At 40.9% G+C, this 20840-nt stretch overlaps 2 protein-coding genes across 7 annotated transcripts in view; one reads left to right on the top strand and one right to left on the bottom strand.

Moving 5' to 3' along the window:
- The window catches only part of cuedc2 (CUE domain containing 2), a 117920-nt gene that overhangs the window by 54166 nt on the left and 42914 nt on the right, over positions 1–20840 (top strand). The window lies entirely within an intron of this gene.
- On the bottom strand, positions 510–20562 carry fbxl15 (F-box and leucine-rich repeat protein 15). 6 transcript variants are annotated; one of them, XM_073025245.1, is made up of 5 exons: positions 17501–18663; positions 16025–16220; positions 14055–14217; positions 11253–11755; positions 510–9344 (listed from the first exon to the last, which is right to left on the bottom strand). In XM_073025245.1, exons 2-5 carry the CDS (start codon positions 16033–16035, stop codon positions 9155–9157), a joined length of 867 nt encoding a protein of 288 aa, XP_072881346.1. In that variant the 5' UTR covers positions 16036–16220; positions 17501–18663; the 3' UTR covers positions 510–9154. The 6 variants fall into 6 exon arrangements, with proteins under 6 accessions (XP_072881346.1, XP_072881342.1, XP_072881344.1 ...); XM_073025241.1 differs by lacking the exons at positions 16025–16220; positions 17501–18663 and adding an exon at positions 20467–20562; XM_073025243.1 differs by lacking the exons at positions 16025–16220; positions 17501–18663 and adding an exon at positions 20467–20507 and having other exon boundaries at positions 14055–14214.

Raw genomic sequence — 20840 nt, forward strand, 5'->3', positions numbered from 1 at the left:
ATATATTGTTATTAGAGATTGAAGCTGGAGAAAAATCTAACTGATGTGATCAAAACAGGAACCGACATAAGTAGAAATGAGAGTTCTGCTAAGTGTTTAAAAACAAAATCCCTGATTTACCCACTGACCACCTGCCACAGATTGATCAGATCAAATTATTAAATACACAGGGTATAAGCAAGATTTTTGGAGAAATGAAGCCTGTTCCGTTGGGACAGCTCTTTTAAACCAAGCAGAAGTAGTTCCCCTTAGAGCTCAAGATTCAGGTTTCACCAGACTCCCAAAGCTTCTGACTTGATGGAAATGTATGTTATGGTGCTGGGGTGTGGTTGAGGTCTGGGTCAGTAGACAACTATTGATCATTGTAACCACAGTATTCAGACTTGCCCACAATTTTCTAAAATAGAGTGAATTCTAAGCTAATGAATGGTACAAGGCTCCGTGATGGTTTTAGTACTGAATGTCTGGGGCAGATAATTGGACTCATGGAGGTACAAGCAAAGTCAAAGTTGAATTTATTGTCACGTGCACAAGTACATAAATGCACCAGTGCACTGAAAAATTTATTTGCAGCTACATCACAGGCACATAGCATCACATAAGCAGCATTCATAAGCAAATCAAACAAATTACATGCACTTTTACAAGAAAAATACAATTAGAACAAAATAACAAACTTAATTTCCGTGCAAAAATGGCCATAGTGTTGATAAATTGTAGTGATTAAGGTTTTCCAGTTGGTTCAAGAACTGAATGGTTTAAGGAAAGTATTTGTTCTCAAACCTGGTGGTGTGGGACTTCAGGCTTCTATACCTCCTGCCTGATGATTTAACTGTGAAATGATAATGTGTGGCCTGCCTGAATGGTGGGCATCTCTGATGACAGATGTTGCATTATCAGGCAGCACTTCCTGCAGATAACTTCAATGGAGGAGAGGGATGTGTCAGTGATATATTGGGCAGATTTCTGCAATCTGCCACAGCAATCTATTGACAAACTTCAACTCAGTAACCAAATCCAAGAGGAGGGAATGTATCATTCCCATCCTAGCTACTCTGCATTGGCTTGCTGCATCTTTTTGAATTAATTTTAAAATACTCTTGTTTTTAAAGCTTTTACTTGTCTAGGACCGGAATACATCATAGAATCACTTTCATTTTATAATCCTGTTCGAGCTCCCGTGTCTTTTTCTGCCGAAATCTTAAATCTAAACAATCTCCCTCAAAAGACAATGGGCAGGTCAGCTTTTTTTTTGAACTATGCTCCCAAACTGTGGAACTCAATACCTCAAACCATAAGGGACGCAGACTCAGCTGACACTTTTAAACACCAGCTCAAAACCTGTTTACTTAATCTTTTTGTCTTTTATTTTATTTTCATGTTTGCACTTTATCCCATTATAAAGCACTTTGAACTATATTATCTATATGAAAAGTGCTCTATAAATAAGTTATTATACTCCCAGTTTAGATACTTTAAATAGTTATCTGACAAACTTCATTCCATGAATAAACATTTTGGCTTCTGTTTCTTTTACCCATGGGTTGCAAAACAATGAAATGTTGGCAAACATGAAGTTTTCTGACATGTAAAGGTAATTGATCGGCTGAAAATATCTGGGCTGAATGACACTGCCTGTAGTGGCATCCTAGAATTGTGGAAGATTGCCTGAAGAAATTGTGTCAGTACCAGCCTAGAGGGTTATTTAGATATTTCCCATTTTTCAGTTTGTAGAATGTGCCCCTCATTTATTCATTTAGCCCCTCTTCATGTAGTACCCTACCACATTGTGTATCCCCTCACCTTTACTCTCCCTGAATACATTGCACTGTATTTCTCCAGTGTTTCTTCTATTCGGCACTTTTATGATTGCCTACCCAGTAGTTATTTGATATAACTCAATCCTATATCATGTATGCTCAAAATTAACCACAATGACTTTTAGTTTCAGTTGCTCATCTTATCATAGAACATTACAGCACGTGATATGGGGGGGGGGGGGGTTATGTGAAAGGGAAGGGTTAGATTGATCTTGGAGTAAGCTGAAAGGCCATAAGATCAATCTAACCCTTCCCTCACACATAACCCTCCATTTTTCTATCTGTTTGCTTATTTAAGTGTCAAAAATGACCCGAATGTACCTGCCTCTACCACCACCTCCAGCAGTGCATTCCATGCACCTAGTATTCTGTGTAAAGAACTTACCTCTGACACCCCCCTCTGTACTTTGCTCAGTTCATCTCAAAATTATACCCCTTGTATTAACCATTTTTGCCCTGGCAAAAAGTCTCTGACTGCCTATTCTATCTATACCTCTTATACAACACAGGAGCCCCTCAGGGCTGTGTAGCGAGTCACCTCCTTTACTCCCTGTATACCCATGACTGTGTCACCACCCACAGCTCTAATCTGCTAATTAAATTTGCTAATGGCACTACATTGATTGGCCTAATCTCAAACAATAACAAGCTAGTCTACAGGGAAGAAGTCATCTCTCTGACACAGTGGTGTCAAGAAAACTACCTCTCCCTCAATGTTGCAAAAACAGCAGCTGGTTGTGGATTACAGCAGGAATGGAGATGGGCTAACCCCTATAGACATCAATGGAGATGGGGTTGAGAGGGTAAACAGCTTCAAGTTCCTCAACATCCACATCACCAAGGACCTCACGTGGTCTGTACACACCAGCTGTGTGGTGAAAAAAGTACAACAACGCCTCTTTCACCTCAGACGATTGAGGAAGTTTGGTATGGGGCCCCCAAATCCTAAGAACTTTCTACAGGAGCACAATTGAGAGCATCCTGACTGGCTGCATCATTGCCTGGTATGGGAACTGTACCTCCCTTAATCGCAGGATTCTGCCAAGAGAGATGTCAAGCACATCTGTAGTTGTGAACTTCCCAAGATTCAGGGCATTTACAAAGACGGGTGAAAAAAGGGCCCGAAGGATGATTGGGGACCCGAGTCACCCTAACCCCAGTCTATTCCAGCTGCTACCATCCGGGAAACAGGAAATTATAGATCAGTTAGCCTGACCTCAGTGGTTGGGAAGATGTTAGAGTCACTTATTAAGGATGGGGTGATGGGATTACATAGCAAAGTCAGCATGGTTTCCTTCAGGGAAAATCCTGCCTGACAAGCCTGTTGGAATTCTTTGAAGAGATTACAAGCAGCATAGATACAGTGGATGTTGTGTATTTGGACTTCCAGAAGGCCTTTGACAAGGTGCCACACATGAGAATGCTTACCAAGTTAAGAGCCCATGGTATTCCAGGAAAGTTACTAACATAGTTAAAGAATTGGCCGATTGGTAGGAGGCAGCGAGTGGGAATAAAAGGATCCTTTTCTGTGACTAGTGGTGCTCGGCAGGGATAGGTGTTGGGAGCACTTCTTTTATGCTGTATATAAATGATTTAGATATGGAATAGATGGCTTTCTTGCCAAGTTTGCAGATGATACAAAGATTGGTGGAGGGGAAGGTAGTGTTGAGGAAACAGGTAGGATACAAAAAGACTTAGGTTAGAATTGTCAAGAAAGTGGCAAATTAAATACAATGTGGGAAAATGCATGGTCATGCACTTTGGTAGTAGAAGTAAATGTGCAGACTATTTTCTAAACTGGGAGAAAATCCAGAAATCTGAGATGCAGAGGGACTTGGGAGACCTTGTGCGAACACCCTGAAGGTTAACTTGCAGGTTGAGTTGGTGGTGAGGAAGGCAAATGTCATGTTAGCATTCATTTCAAGAGGTCTAGAGTACAAAAGCAAGGACGTGATGCACTGATGAGGCCTCAGCTTGAGTACTGTGAATGGATGTGCTAGAAAAGATGTGCTGGCATTGGAGAGGGTCCAGAGGAGGTTCACAAGGATGATTCCAGGAATGAAAGGGTTATCATATGAGGAACATTTGATGGCTCTGGGTCTGTACTTGCTGGAATTCAGAAGGATTGGGGGGGGGGGGGGGTTCTCATTGAAACCATTTGAATGTTGAAAGGCCTAGAGAGAGTAGATACGGAAAGGATGTTTCCCATGGTGGGAGAGTCTAGGGCAAGAGGGCACAGCCTCAGGATAGAGGGTCACCCTTTCAAAACAGAGGTGCAGAGAAATCTCTTTAACCAAAGGGTGGTGAATTTGTGGAATTTGTTGCCACATGCAGCTGTGGAGGCCAGGTGGTTGGGTATATTTAAGGCAGAGATTGATAGGTTCTTGACTGGATATGGCATCAAAGGTTAGAGGGAGAAGGCCAGGAACTGGGGTTGAGGAGGAGATACAGAAAAGGATCAGCCATGATTGAATGGTAGAGCAGACTCGATGGGCCAGATGGTCTAATTCTGCCCCTATGTCTTATGGTCTAAACAGTATTACAACATAAAAGCCAGGACCAACAGGCTCCAGGACAGCTTCTTCCACCAGGCCATCAGACTGATTAACTCACGCAGATTTGAGTGTATTTCAATGTTAGATAGAACAGTCAATTTATTATAAATTACTATTATTGAACATTTAGTCAGAAATGTAACGTAAAGATTTTTACTCATGTATGTGAAAGATGTAAGAAATAAAGTCAATTCAATATGTCACTCATCATCCTTTACTCTGAAGAGATCAACCCTAGCTTGCTTCCTCATCTAAGTTAGTTATAAAGATCTCAAAGTGCAGGGATCCCAGAACAGATTCCTGCAGAACACCACTGGTCACTGACCTCCAGGCTGAATAATCTCCATCTGCCTTCTACAGGCAAGCTAGATACTATAGCCACACAGTCAAGTTTCTCTGGATTCCATGCTTCCTGAATGAGCCTACCACAGAGAACCTTATCAAACACCTTACTAAAACCCATATATGCCACATCCACTGCTCTACCTTCATGAATGTGCTTTGCCACATCCTCAAAGAATTCAATCAAGCATGTGAGGCATGACCTGCCCCTCACAAAGCCATGCTGATTATCCCTAAACAGACTACGCTTCTCCAAATAGTCGTAAATCCTGCTTTTAAGAATCCTCCGATAATTTGCCCACCACTGAAGTAAGACTTACTTGTCCTTAATTCCAGGGCTACCCCTGCTCCCTTTCTTGAACAAAGGAATAACAGTTGCCACCCTACTCCTGTGGCCAGTGAAACACGAAGATCACCACTAAGGGAGCAGCAATCTCTTCCCTCACTTCCCACAGTAACCTGCGGTATACACCTAGCCCTAGGGACTCATCTAGTTTGATGTTTTTCAAAAGTTCTAGCACATTCTTTCTTAACATCAACATGTTCAACCACATAAGCTTGTTTTACCATGACCTCATAATTGTCAAGGTCCCTCTCACTGGTGAATACTGAAGTATTAGTTAAGGAACTCACCTACCTCCTCCAGGCACATTTCCCTCTGCCCATCCTTCTGTTCTTCACCTATGTGTAGAATGCTTTGTTCTTTTCCTTAGAGGCCTTCTCATGCCCCTTTCTAGCTCTGTCCATTCTTGAGCTCCTTCCCAGCTACCCTGTAATTCCTTTGAGCCTTGTTTGATCCTTGCTTCCTAAACCTAAAGAAATCTTCCTTCCTCCTCTTGACTAGGTGTTCCACATCTTGTCAACCATGGTTCCCTCACCCTGCCATCCTTTCCCTGCCTCAATGGGACAAACCTATCCAGAACCTTCAGTAAATACTCCTTGAACTAAGGAGGTATGATCAAGGGAAATAATCTTCAATCTCTCCCTGCTGCAGTCAGAGGTTCCCACCAACCTCAAAACGGCAACGATCATACCAGTGCCCAGGAAGAGCAAGGTGAACTGCCTCAATGACTATCACCAAGCTGCACTCACATCAACTGTGATGAAGTGCTTTGAGAGGTTGGTCATGGCCAGCAACAATTCCTGCCCGAGGAAAGATCTGGACCTGCTGCAATTTGCCTGTCACCACAATAGGTTTGCAATAGATGCAATCTCACTGGCTCTCATTCGGCCTTGGATCACAGAGACAATAACAATACCTATGTGAGGCTGTTGTTTATTGATCACAGCTCAGCATTCAACACAATCATACCCTCAGTTCTAATCATCAAACTGCAAAACCTAGGCCTCTGTACTGTACTTCCCTTTGCAACTGGATCCTTGACTTCCTCATTGGAAGTCCACAGTCTGTGCAGATCAGAAATAACACCTCGTCCTTGCTGACAATCAACACTGGTGCACCTCAAGTGTGCTTAGCCCACTGCTCTACTCTACACCCACAATTGTGTGTCTAGATGCAGCTCAAACGCCTTCTAAAAATTTGCTGATGACACAACTATTGGCAGAATTTCAGATGGCGACGAGAAGACGTACAGGAGTGAGATAGATCACCAGGTTGAGTGGAGCTGCAACAACAACCTTGCACTAAACAGCAGTAAGATTGTGGACTTCAGGAAGGGGAAGTTGAGGGAACACAGCAGTTCTCATTGAGGGATCAGCAGTGGAAAGGGTGAGCAGTTTCAAGTTCCTGAGTGTCAACATCTGAGAACCTATCCTGGGCCCAATATATTGATGCAATTACAAAAAAGACACAACTGGCTATATTACATTAAGAGTTTGAAGAGAACGGGTATTTCACCAAAGACTCTTGCAAATTTCTACAGATATACCATGGAGGGCATTCTAACTGGTTGCATCATTGTCTGCTATGGAGGGGTCACTGCACAGGTTCAGAAAAAACCGCAAAAAGCTGAAATCTCATTCATGAGCTCTAGCCTCCACAGCATCCAGGTCATCTTCAAAACGCAATGCCTCAAAAAGGCAGCATCCATCATTAAGAATCCCCATCACCTAGGACATGCCCTCTTCTCATTGCAAACATCAAGGAGAAGCCTGAAGGCACACATACAACATTTCAGGAACAGCTTCTTTCCCTCTGCCACCAGACTTCTGAATGGACAATGAACCCATGTATACTGCCCCATTATTTATTTTTGCTCTTGTTCTGCACTTATTTTTTAAAATACATTTTTATAAGTTATTATATACAAGTTATTATATATATATATATATTGTAATGGACTGCTGCCACAAAACAACAAATTTTATGACATATGCCAGTGATACTAAACCTGAGAACAAATGTACAACATATGTAACTAACACGCAAGAGCTGCAAGTAATTTGGAAGAAAAAATGGCACATTAATCTTTATTGTACGAGTAACAACATTTTAAAGAAACTAAGCTTTTAGTAAGATTGTGTCATTTTAAGACCTAGAGCACAAGGACAAACTTGCCTGAGAAATTGTAGAACAATGGTTTAATTATTTCAGTCTAGGGTTGAGCAAATTGTCTTGAGGAAATATTGAGCATTGTGAAGCCACAGGCAAATCCAAAAAATTCTTAATGAAACAGAGGATTTAACACTAGATCCTGAGGTGTTTCCTCTAGCTGGGGTATTTAGAACCTGGGATCATTGACTCAGAATAACTAATCAGCCATCTAGACTGAGACACTTAGAAATTTCTTCACTAGGGATTATGAACCTTTGGAATTCACTGCTGGAAAGCACTCCACTTACTCAGGCACTAAACTTACCCAAGACTGACATCAGTATACCCACGGAGTCAAAATAATCAAGGGATATGCAGATTAGAAGGGAGAGTAAATGAGATTGAGGATCAGCTCTGCACAATAGTGGAACAAGGCTGAGGGATCATATAACTGCCATGTGGTCAAAAAGCAGGTGATTTGTGCGCATCAAGTACTGACAAGTTAATGTGCTTGTTAAGAGAATAAGTTACTCTCTTGAATACTGCTAGTGAATTATTAACGTCCACTTGATTCAGTTTAACTCTTTACTGAAATACCCCTTAAATCACCACCCCTTAAAATAATTTCAGCCATATGTATTTATGTGCTGGAAAATGGTTCATTTTGAATCAAGGGGCCATCAAAAGATCATTAGAAAAGCTGACCTCTGCATTTCAGTCCTGAAGTGGCAATGTAATAACATTGTTAGGTAAAGATTGAAAACAGCAATGTAAGCCAGCCATACAAGCATCAGAGTACTGTTAGAGACAGCAGAGGAATTTACCAGACAAGTATAAGGGACATCAGTGATCCAAAGAGGATGAAATGTTAAGATTTCAGATTTCCAGCAATTTTTTTATTGAGATGTTGGAATTTTCCCCTCAGACATAGGATAAAAGGAAATTTAATAGAGGTGTTCAAAGTTACAAGAAACACTTTCCACCAGCAAGATTATCAGTATCCAGAACTACAAGATTAAAAAGAACCAACAGAGATTAAAAGAAGCCTAAAGGAAATTATGAACTAGATTTGTTTTATGTGAAAGAGTATTGAAAGCCATTTCAATAATTCACAAAATGAATTTGGATATATCAACTACAAGAAACTGTAGTATTGTGGGGAATGAGTTCAAATGAATCCTTCTTTATCTATTCCAAATGGCAGATACATACACTAAGATTATATGAAGAGTTGGTTGGAACTTGTCAGCTGTTATTTTAGGGCCAATGCAGAGGGGTCATGTACAATAAGGTACATAGCAGCTTTGCCAGGATACTACAAAACATCAGCAATTGCAGACTTTTAGGAGTTGTAGTCATACAAAATAAGGAAAGTTAAGGGAAGCTGTTGGTGACGTAAATTTTGAATGTATTCAAAAAGCTAAAAAGACACCATATTACTCTCTGGTGATGACTGGAGTTTCAGCTCAATTCCAAACCTTGACATCATCAAGGTATCATTTGATAACCTTTATCATTTAACAATGTTATCTCCCCTCAATTTCTCTCATTGGTTGATGGGGTTTCCATTTACTGCTTCCCTGTGCCATTGGCAATTCACTGCCAACATCAACACTTGAAGAATTCTGCTCAAGTGAACCACCTCTGGTGCAGCAAATATGAGCATTCTCCTCACTTCACACAATCAAAAAAAACAATGAATTAGCAGTGGTAATTCAATGCAGTAGCAAGCCAGAATAAAATCTATTTTCATGCACAATATTACAGGTTTCAACTCATTTCATCTGAGAAACAAAATTGGAAGTACCGAAAGTTTGACAAAGGAGCAGCAAGACACTCACGGAATATTATACAACCTATTTTAATCTAAGTTTACATTACCACAAAAATGGAGTGCAATTGTGTCAGGGCTATGGATAGCTGGTTTTCCACAATACTTCTGTTCAAATCTGAAGATTGATATATGGTGCAAAGCCCACAACATCCTGCAGAAGTACCAGTGCCCGTTGGAAGGGAGGCTGTACGTCAATGTCTACTCCCTTCTTACGCAAAACTTCTAAGCTTCCTTCAGTGATGTTATGACAGTGCTTCACTTTTAGCGAGTTGAGTTTTGTGCAATACTCTGCAACAGTCCTGGAAAAAGCAATTTGTTTTATAATTTTAAAAAAATCACATGTGCAGTGGTTGCTAATAATAAACTAAGCTTTAAAAAGACAGTGACTTGCATTTATAGGGCACTGATGAAAGATGGCAGTATACACAAGAGAGTGCAAACCACCTTCTTCCTAGTCATGTACAGTACTTTCGAAATGCAAGCATTGTTCTGCATAGATAACTTTTAAATTGCTTATATTAAAATGCAAACCAAACCATTTTATGTTAAAAAACTGTATAAGTACTATGCAAGTTTTTGCCTCAACTTAGTCAGCAAAAACAAGAGCCTGAAGAATTCATCTTTTTATACTTTGACATTAAGCAATTATGCAATAGATTACTTCTGAAGAGGCTGGAATCCCAGGGACAGGAAGCAATTCTGTATAACCCAAGACCAAATTCCAACAGGGTTATTGATTAATCTTAAATTATTTTTCAGATCTGTCTACCCTAGATCACTTGCAAATTGGTGCCACACAGCACCATTCTATCAGGTACCATCAGTACGAGTTTAAAAGTTTCCTTTTGTGAGCCTTAAGACCCCCCCCCCCCCACCCCCGCAATAGAATCGGAATACTGATAACAAGGCCCATTCCTATTGGTGGGGATGAGCTGCTTTCTCAAACCAAAACTGTATTAAAGGTACAACATCAGTACAGTTCAGTTAGGAGTTTCAGAATTTTAACCCCATTAAAATGAATGAGCACCCATAGAATTCAAGGTCATGATAGTACATGACTTGGAAGAAGGTAGTTTGCATTCTCATGTCTACTGCCATCTTTCACAGTGGTAGAGATTGTAGGCTTGGAAGGTGCTGTTGAAGTAATTTCATCAGGATGTTGATGTGTTTTCTAAGTGGTAAGTACTGCAGCCACTGGTGGCGGTGGCAATGAATATTTAGAAAGGCGAGTATGATGCCAATTAAATAGGTTTTGACCTGGATGGTGCTGAGGGTAGTTGGAGCAGCATTTGCCTAGGTGATAAGCAGAGGTTTCATCTCGTAAACAATGAAATGGCTCTGGGAACTCCAGAAGCAAGACACTTGTTGCATAACACCAAGTTTCTCACTCTTTTTCTGTATCTCCCATATTTACATGGTTGGTCCAGTTGAATTCCTATTTAACACTGATTCCAAGATGTTGATAGTGGAGATATCTGACAATAATAATGTACTGACTCTCAAGACTAACCAGTTGGGCTCCCTGTTCAGAGTTATTGCTGGACACATGTCATGAAAAGCTATCACATTAGTCCAAATATTGTTCTAGATTTGATAAATGTATAGACCTCTTTATAATCTGTGAAGCTGTATACACTTACTCAACCATCAGTAAACATTCCTACTTCTGACATTATGAAAGAGAGAAAATTATTATAAAGGTAGAGCATTCCTATGAAACCTTTCTTAAGCTGAAATGGTGTAATGCGAAAACAGGTTACTAATGTAGGTCTTTTGTAAAAGCAAAGTGGCGTAAAGCAAACATTCGTAAAGCGGGGGACACCTGTACACACAAAATGCTGGAGGCACTCAGCAGGTCAGGCAGCATCTATGGAGGGAAATATATAATCAATATCTCTGGCCAAGACCCTTCATCAATTTTAATAAACCAGTTTTTTTTTTTAAAAAGATAATTTGATAACTATTTCACAGACACTTTATACTGATAAAAGTTACAGATAATTTTAATTGATTTAAATTGGGATTGGTGGGATCCCAATTTAAATTGGTGGATTTCAGATACAATGCCTGGACTTGTAGCTCTGCCAGTCATAAATCCAAATCTCACATTTCCAGGTAGACTACCCTACTAAATATTCTACAAACTTTCAAAAGTTTATATGGAAACATAAACAAAAATACATAGGACAGCATACTTTAGTCTTTACCTTATACATTCATTCTTGAGGCGGAGACAGCCAGTCAAATCCAGATGTTCGAGCTCAGTGCACAGTTTAGCTACTTCTTGCACAGAGCTATCACTGAGGTTTGCGTTGACTGCCAGGGACAGTGACTTGATCTTTGGACACTTACGCACTAGGTAGCAGACTGCTTCATCATTCAGTTGCTTACAAGCAGTAAGATCAATCGACACAAGTCGGCTGCAACGATCAGCCAGACTTCGCAGGGAGAGAGAATCCACCCAGTCACACTGCCTCAGAGAAAGATACTGCAAGTTGGGGCAACTTAGCGACAAGGCCACTAGTGTCCGCCTGCTCAAGCCACGGCATCCCGTCACATCAACCTTCTCCAAATGATGATTCTGACCAATCACTGGCAAGAGCTCCAGGTCTGTTAGCCAATCAGAGCAGCTGTGAACAATCAAGTGGTGCAGCACTGTGTTATCTTTCAGTATTCGGCAGAATGCATGTTGAGGAATGGCAGCCCCGAACTGAACTCAATCAGAGAAAAACAGTTGTGAGTAAAGATTTTCTTTTTCCAATGTTCTTTTCTCTTTCCAAATGCACATTCCAAGTTGGCCCCCACTCCACCAATCACTGGTTCCCAACCCCCATACTCATTTCAAACTGGTCCCCACTCAACTAAATCACTGGTTCCCAACCCCCATACTCATTTCGAGCTAGTCCCCACTCATTTGTTGCCCATCGTGATTTAGCAACCCAGAGTATCCATATTATAGATAGATTGGATGTGAAAAGAAAGTTTCCAATATGGGGGGAGTCTAAGACCACAGGTCACAGACTCAGAATAGAAGGGTGTTCCTTTAGAACAGAGATGAGGAGGAATTTCTTTAGCCAGAGGGTGATGAATCTGTGGAATTCATTGCCACACACAGCTGTAAAGGCCAAGTCATCAGGTATACTTAAAGCGGACATTGATAGGTTCTTGATTAGTAAGGGCATCAAAGGTTATGGAAAAAAAAACAGGAGAAAGGAATTGCGAGAGATAATAAAACAGCCATGATGAAATGGTTGAAAAGACTTAACGGACTGAATGGCCGAATTCTGCTCCTGTCTTATGGTTTTCATTCAGATCACTATTCTATTTCTTCCTTCTGCTTCCCTTTAAATGGCCAAAAACTCCACATGCCTCTCCCTGGGTTATTGAGCTCAATAAGTTATAGTATTGAAGGGCATAGCTCACACTAAGAAAGGCACATCAATTGGCAACCTTTCTATACACACCCAGCAGTTACTATCTTTTTTGATAACTCCACAATCCTTAGATTCTAGCGAGGCTTTACAACGCCGCAATTCTTCACAGTGATTCAGCTTGTATACTCCACCTGGATTCTGTTATTTCAGTTAATTCTCATTCCTCCAGCTGCTGCCCTCCAACACTACTATATGCAGCTGCTAGGGAAACATCAGTACTTCATTCTAGAGCAGGGTTGTAGGACATGACTATACAGACAACCCCCATGCTAGGCCAGGGATAGACAGTAGAATATGATTTCCATCAATTATAAAAAGTACAGTCGGCCCTCCTTATTCGTGGGTTCCGCATGCACGGATTCAACCAACCACGGATCGGGAAAACCCAGAAGTGCTCTTCCAGCACTTGTTGTTTGAGCATGTAGAGACTATTTTTTTCTTGTAATTATTCCCTAAACAATACAGTATACCAACTATTTACACAGCATTTACATTGCATTAGGTATTATAAATCCCCGGGTTATGAAGGAGTTCCGTTCCTGAGTCCATCTTTAAAACGGATTTGAAGTCGGAACAGGTACATCCGGTATTATTTAGCGTCAGTTAGTCAAACGTTTGTCTTACTATATAGTATATATTTTACCTTTCTATGCATATAAAACACTTAAAGAAACGTATGTACTTCAATAATTAAAGCACTGCATTGCTTAGTAATAATTGTAGCTTTCACCGGGGCAGGGCCTTTCACATTATCCATTAAAATTGTTCCAATTGTTGACCAACTGTAGCCTAACACTTTTCCAAGGACCGATGGCGTTTCACCTCTTTCCAATTGCTTTATTACTTCCACTTTATTTTCGTGATCCTGATTATTTTCGTGAACAGAAACACTATGGATTCAGAGCTGCGCTGGGTCCTAAAGACCACCGCACTGAGACAGGTTAGATAAGGTCTGGGGTTCCGCTGGGTCCTGAGGTCCGCATTGAGACAGGTTAAATAAAGGACTTGAGCATCCATGTTTTTTGATATCCGCGGGGGGTCCCAGAACCAGTCCCCCGCGGATAAAGAGGGCCGACTGTAGTGGATAAGACATCCCATTGCTCCATTTGGAGCGGATGTAAAGTAATTATTTTCCATATAGCCTCACTTCAAAGTAAACTCATACAAAGACATGACTTGCAACTAATAACGCATAAAAATAACACTAACAGAAACAAAACTTCAACCAGTGCATTCTACCATTCAAAAGTTAATTGTTAAAAACAGCAAATGGTTGATGATAAAAGCCTATTTCTTTAATAATATGCAGTCATTCTCATAAAAGAGCCCTGATCATAAACATCATGGGATGCCTGTACTGGTTGTTTGAGAAATTCCATTCAGCTTTCCCTCCCAGCCCACCCCACCCCCATTGTTCAAATATTTCCTTTCCAAGTATTTATCCAATTTCCTTTCAAAAGTTGTCTCAATTTGTCTTATCAAGTAATGCAGTGCAATGCTCACAGTCTCTCAACCTTTGAAGGGCTCCTAGGTAGTAAAGGGAGGCATATTGTCCTTGTTGCACTGACACATTACCTGGGAGGTGTCCAGACTGTGACAGTTTGCCAGGTAGACCTGAATCAGAGTGTGAAACTGTTTGCTGACACGCTGCAGGCAGACTAGTTGGCCCAGGGGCAGGTGGCAGAGGACGTGGGGAACCAGAACATCCTCCCAGGGCAACTCCAGAAACTGGCACCTACTGTCAAGAGAAATTCATTTTAGGAAGGAAAACGATATGGAGAAAACCACATTGAACCCCATATTTCCAGTTGCAGTCTAATCCAGAAAGGACTTGAACTCGTGTACAACCCATAGAGATATAGTGAGAAAGAGTAGAGAAACAGGCCCTTTGGCCCACTAAGTCTGTTCAGTCATCTTCCATCCTTTTTTACACTGACTTGTCCATACCAGTTTGTTCTTCCATGTAGAAGAGTGAAAAGAATGAATCATAAATCAGTATTTTAAACAAAGTAAAAAAAAATCCTAGAATAATGTTTATTTTGAAAAATAATGAACACATGATAGAAATCTTCCATGGATGATATTCCCTATTTAAAGATTTTGAATTCAGCAATATACAACACTATAGAATTCAATGTTACATTTTTTTTAAAAATGTGGATCAATGTCAATTAATTTTAAACTAAAGGAGCCCACTCAATCCACTTGTTCATCACTAAAAGCACTTATCAGGAAACTGGTGGGTCAAGTATGTCACCACTGTGATTCAAAGTTAATGGTTTAGGAGGGAAATTGCACAGTTCACTACATTTTATTTAGCACCTTCACTTATGGTGTGAGGTAGACAGAGGGAATCTTACAGGATATCAGTTATCACACAATGTTCCTTTACAACATTTTTAAATGCACTCTGAAGCAAACTGTTACTTAGAGCTATTCACCAACATTATGGTTATGCAATCTGTGGTTAGCAATTCTGTCAGAGCAACTTGGACTTGTGTTGGTCCGAATGGATGTACTGTTTAAGCCTCAGAATACAAGGATGTCCCTTTATAACAGATGTGGAAGAATTTCTTTACCCATTGGATGGTGAATCTGTGGAAGTCATTGCCACAGACAGCTGTGGAGGCCAAGTCATTGGGTATATTTAAAGTGGAGGTTGATAGATTCATGATTAGTAAGGGGATCAAAGGTTACGGGGAGACGGCAGGGAAGTTGAGTTGAGAGGGATGATAAATCAGCCGTGATGAAATGGTGGAGCAGATCCGATGGGCTAAATGGTCTAATTCTATTCTTATGTCTTATAGACTATAAGGAAGATGAAAAAAGTGTGACGCCCTTACCAATCTATCCTCAAGAGCATTCAATGAACCAAGCCCCAACCTGCAGCTCCCACCATCAATGTTATGGTCCATTCTGCAGTGCTCTCTGAGGTGTTTTTTTTTTAAACTGAGAAACTAAAGACAAATTTGTGTTCAGCAGATAGAACTTCAGCCACACACCTGACCTTATAGCACGTCGGCAGAAGCTCAGCCTGCAAAGCTGTTTGTAGAGTCAAACTCACCATTGCCATCACTCCCAATTTCCACTAAAGACCTTTTCCCTCTGCATAAAAGATCAGGCAAAAGTATACAAATTTGAGAGGTGTCTTGGATTGCACCCTTATTACTTAAGGGTCGCTATATGAACAGATCTTTAGGCACAGTTTGTAAATGATCATGAGAAAGTAACATTCAAATGCCATGGATGAAGGAAATTTGCATGACTCATTCATATGTAGTCTGCTTTATCAGTGTTCCAGGGAAGTTTAAATCTTGGAAGTTTGAGAGATAAACATTTTTTCAATGTCCCTTCTGTGATGTAGCTATTTCAGAAACATTTTTATTGGAAGTTCAAGAAGATGACCATTAAGCAGTGGTCCCCAACTACCGGGCCACAAAGCATGTGCTACTGGTCCACGAGGAAACGATGAGTCAGCTGCACCTTTCCTCATTCCCTGTCACACCCACTGTTGAAACTTGAACGCATGCGAGGGCATTACCCACGTGTCATCCATGTCAGTGCAGGAAGAAGATCAACTCCTCGAGCTTGCAAATGACGGTGGGCTGAAAAGTATGTTTGACATAACATCTCTGCCGGCATTCTGGATCAAAGTCAAGGCTGAATATCCTGAGATAGCCATGAAAGCACTGAAAACATTGCTTCCATTTCCAACATAATATCTCTGCGAAGTCGGCTTTTCTGCAATGAATGCAATGAAAACTAATTTGCGACATAGACTGGACATAAGGAACCCCCTTCGAGTATCGCTGTCTCCCATCAACCCTCGATGGGACCATCTTGTTGCAGGGGAACAAGCCCAGGGCTCCCACTGATTCAGCAATATTGGCGTGTTGCAATGATTTTATATGTTCATACGGGGAAAATATGCGGTGTATTTAATATTAAATTTGTTAGATAAACCCTTTTAGAAACAAAATTAAGTGTATTAGCCACTTATAAGTGACTTAGTTGACTTATCACCTATATTCCGGTCGTGATTAACAGACCCCCCCGCCCACCAGTCAGCCGGTCCGCAAGAGTCAATATTAAACCGGTCCACGGTGCAAAAAAGGTTGGGGACCCCTGTCATTAAGGTATCAAAAATGTATTTTGGAATCTCCACTGCTCTCAAAAACAAGGAGTGTCAAATACTTGTAGTTTGCAGAAATACCTCAACCTCCATTATTTCCTTCCTCAGCAGCAGGGCAAGGGAGAAAGAGGTCTTCAGCAAGTGAAAATGAAGGCAAGCCCTTCTCTGGATGTGATGTCACGGCCAATCTTATTGCTAACTATTTTGTTTTCAACTCCACTCCAGTTAGAAAAATAATATCTTGGAAATTGTAAGGACTGGTTTTATATCACCTAGCCCCCATTTTCATTGTTCAAGTTCTGATTTCAAGAAATAATCAGAATAGAATTCAGACTATAAAGGAACCCATCTACTGTTAACTTAGCAAATCATGACCAACATCTTTACTTAAAACTGTAATAATCTTACATACAACACACACAAAATGCTGGTGGAATGCAGCAGGCCAGGCAGCATCTATAGGAAGAAGCACTGTCAATGTCTCGGCCTGAAACATCAACAGTGCTTCTCCCTATAGATGCTGCCTGGCCTGCTGCGTTCCACCAGCATTTTGTGTGTGTTCCTTGAATTTCCAGCATCTGCAGATTTCCTCATGTTTGTTAATCTTATATACAACTGCCTATAACAGGACAGGTACCATTAAATGACAGAATTCATCAAATGGCCTTGGAACAGAGGCAAAGCTCTAGTTCAAGTTCAGTTTATTGTCATTCAACCGCACACGTGTACACTGCCAAATGAAGCAACATTCCACCGGACCCAGGTGCTCAACACAGTACATACAACTCATGCTCATAACACAAAGCAATATTACCATCAATAAAGTAACAAATAATAAGGTGCATTTATGACACAAGTTTAAAAGAATCATCTACAACTGTTTTCTTACGTGAAGAATTTGCTCTCCTTAAGCAGCTAAATAGCACCTGGAGCCTCCATCACCAATCACCCTATCCACCCAGGATGCTATAGGGGTGAAGAGCAAGAGAAAGGGGGTTACACAGATCAACGTCAGCTGAGAGGATGAAAGTCCTTTGTAAATGGCAACTAATCTCTCTGGAAAACTAAACAGAGGCCGAAAAGAGGAGAGAAAACAAAAACCATTTGAACTTTGAGCACATTAGTTGTTGGAAATTTGAAACAAAGGGAATGTTAGGAAAGCCTAGCAAGTCAGGTCACATCTATTTAGAAGGAAATGGAAATTAAAGTGACAGATGACCAGAATCACATGGTCACTCTTAGAGAGTAATGAGGGTCTAAAGTGGGACTGGGAAATATAAGGCAGGGGCTGAGGAGAGGAAGACAGAAAAACACAAAAAGAAAACTGTTAAACAAGCAACAAGCATAAGCTACTGTTGCCAAGTGTGAAGTTATAAATGAACCCTTGCAGACCCCAAATGAATAATTCATTGAGTTAAACCCAAGCATAACTCTACAAACCTGATATTCCAACTGTGGAAGAAAAATAGTAAGACATTGTGACAAACGTTAAGAGGTTAATGACCTTCTTCTAGTATGTGAATTCAAAGTCTGTAATCACTTATCTGCAACTAATGTACACTGTGTGACTGAAATGAGCTTTGTAGATGGGATGGGGAAATAACTATGTCTGTACTTCCTTGTTCCAAGAATCATCACATGTCTGCGCTTGGGAAAGCCTGATATACTGTCCTGAGAACTAACATTTACGAAAATGTATAACCGCTCAGAGACATATAGTGCAACTTTGCTATTCTAATGAGTTGTAGCTGAAGTTCCCTCCTTTTTCATATTTAAGTGCTTCTTGTCACGTACGCCTGGGGTACAAATAAGAGTGTAATCCATTGTTGAGCAGAGTCTCAGAGCTCCGCTTTAGGTGTCTGGGCTCTCCATGATATCATGTAATAAAACCCTTTAGTCTGAAACAATTCTCTGAGTCAGCCTGATCTCTTCTGTCTGCTGCTCCTGAGATTTTTTTTCCACAACACCAACACAGATAACAAATATAACTTTTCTAACACACTACAGTCTTTCAATGTTGTAAATGTTCCTTCTGCAAGAAATTATGTCACATACGCTCATGTTCCAATTGATCTTTTTAAAATATCAGAGTTGAAAGTGACATAAGACAAGAAGTTCAAGGACATATAATCAGCTACATGAAGAAAGACCAGGGAAATTGGTGTTAGTTATTGATTGAATGAGATACAGTGTGGAATAGGCCCTTCAATGACTAATTAACTACAAACTGGTACATATTTGGACTGTGGTAGGGAACTGGAGCACCTGGAGGAAACACACAGCCACAGGAAAATGTACAAACTCCTTACAAGCAGTGCTGGGAATTGAACACAGGTCACTGGTACTTTAAAGGGTTGTGCTAACCACTACCCTACTGTGCCACCCCTTGCTGAAACAGGATAGCTATGAAATTTTGGATTAATATTGAGGATTGAAAAGTTATGTTAAAGGAAACCAAGAAAAAAATTTCTACTGTAATCTATTATCTGGAGAAGACTAGTTTAAGTTCAAAAGTACAACAGCATAATTAAAAGGCAATGAAAGGGAGGGTAAATGGGGCTAGGATTGCAAAATTATCTGCTGGAAACCGGCAAGAAAACTGTCAAAAAACTTCCTTCTGTGTCACAATGAGTGGCAAAGCCTGTTATATTTCTTTATCAGAAATCAGTTTATAATTCAAAGATGACTTGAAAAAGTATTAAATATTTGGGAAGGTTATAGGGGATGTGTGGAGCCAAGTCAATGGGCATATTTAAGGCAGAGGTCGATAGATTCTTGATTAGTCAGGACATGAAGGGATATGGGGAGAAGGTGGAGATTGGGCTGAGAGGGAAATGGACCAGCCATGGTGAAATGGCAGAGCAGAAATGATGGGCCAAATGTCCCAAATCTGCTCCCAGATCTTATGGAATATGTTTACCTTTTAGTTTTGTGACAACAAACATATAGAAGCACCTTTGTAAATTCTCACTATGGAACAGAATTCCTATTGGAAAATACTCTTTACTTGGTAGAGTTCAACTGACAGCAAGTGTTTAAGCCCATCAGACATACATGTGTGCATAGAAACATCACAATAGTTTCCAAGAACATTTAATGTTGCCATCCGCAGCATTTTTGCATTAGGCCAGGCAGATTTTTGAAGAAATATCTGGAAATTCTAAAATGCAAATCAAATAACAAACGCCCAATCTTCACATATCTTGAATGTTACTTAGTTTCCACCAGCAATTAAACAAAGTAACAGAAGACAGCCCCAAGCCCATCCTATGCCCCATTGCTTAGCAACCTAAAACACCTTCACTGCAGCTAAACAGGTAACAGAGCCGCAGAGACAACACATCGGCTTTAGACTCGGCATTTAATCCCATAATAAGTACCACGCTAAAGCGGCTGGCCTGCCAAATTTCCTAGGAACCAACATTAATTGCTGGCTCAAAAATGAAACGATTTGCTGTAGGAACTCAGCGGGTCGAAGCAGCATCCATGCGGAAGGGAATCGAGCGAAACCTTCATCTGGACTGATGGGACAAGTTACGAACCTCGACCTTCAAGGGGCACGGAGGTGTACGGAATAACGTGAATGGCATGGGACACGATCCCCTGGAGTGGGGCTTTCAGAGCCCTGTGAGGAAGGGTAACAGAGGGAGTATGCAACCCGGGGGGCAGGTAGGTGGGGTCCTTGGGGGACGGAGTGAAAGGAATACATGGAACCTACCCTCCGAATCCATCAGAATTGAACGAAAGAGCATTTGAAACCCCTAATCCATCCTACCCCCAGCCCGCCCTATACTCCAAGGGCACGGCATCGGCAGCTCCTCACCTGCTGCTCTCACCTGTCTCCATGGTACTCACCCCTCCTCTTTCCAGCCCATCACTTCCGCCGGTACAACCACTCTCCCGTCCGCCTACCTGGTGTAACCGACTTTATCTTCCCCTGCTCCCCTATGCCTGGTTTTTCTCGACTGTTTACTGTTTAAAGCGGTCATTGCATCCATATTTCATTGAACGTACATCAACAAAAGATCAGTATTTGTGGGGTACCGTGTCCAAATTAGATCTGGCGTTTTCTACGTTTCCCCCCAAAATATATAATTGTCTGCAGAATTAAGCTTGTGCCTCTGAATAAGATTCAATTCCGCCTCAAGGGCATTGCACCCCCGAATCAGTACTACATCCGTGTATAATACATTATGTGCACAAGTCTAAGAACAAGATTTAGTAGTTCA

Source organism: Hemitrygon akajei, chromosome 21 (assembly GCF_048418815.1).
Source record: "Hemitrygon akajei chromosome 21, sHemAka1.3, whole genome shotgun sequence".
Taxonomy (NCBI): domain Eukaryota; kingdom Metazoa; phylum Chordata; class Chondrichthyes; order Myliobatiformes; family Dasyatidae; genus Hemitrygon; species Hemitrygon akajei.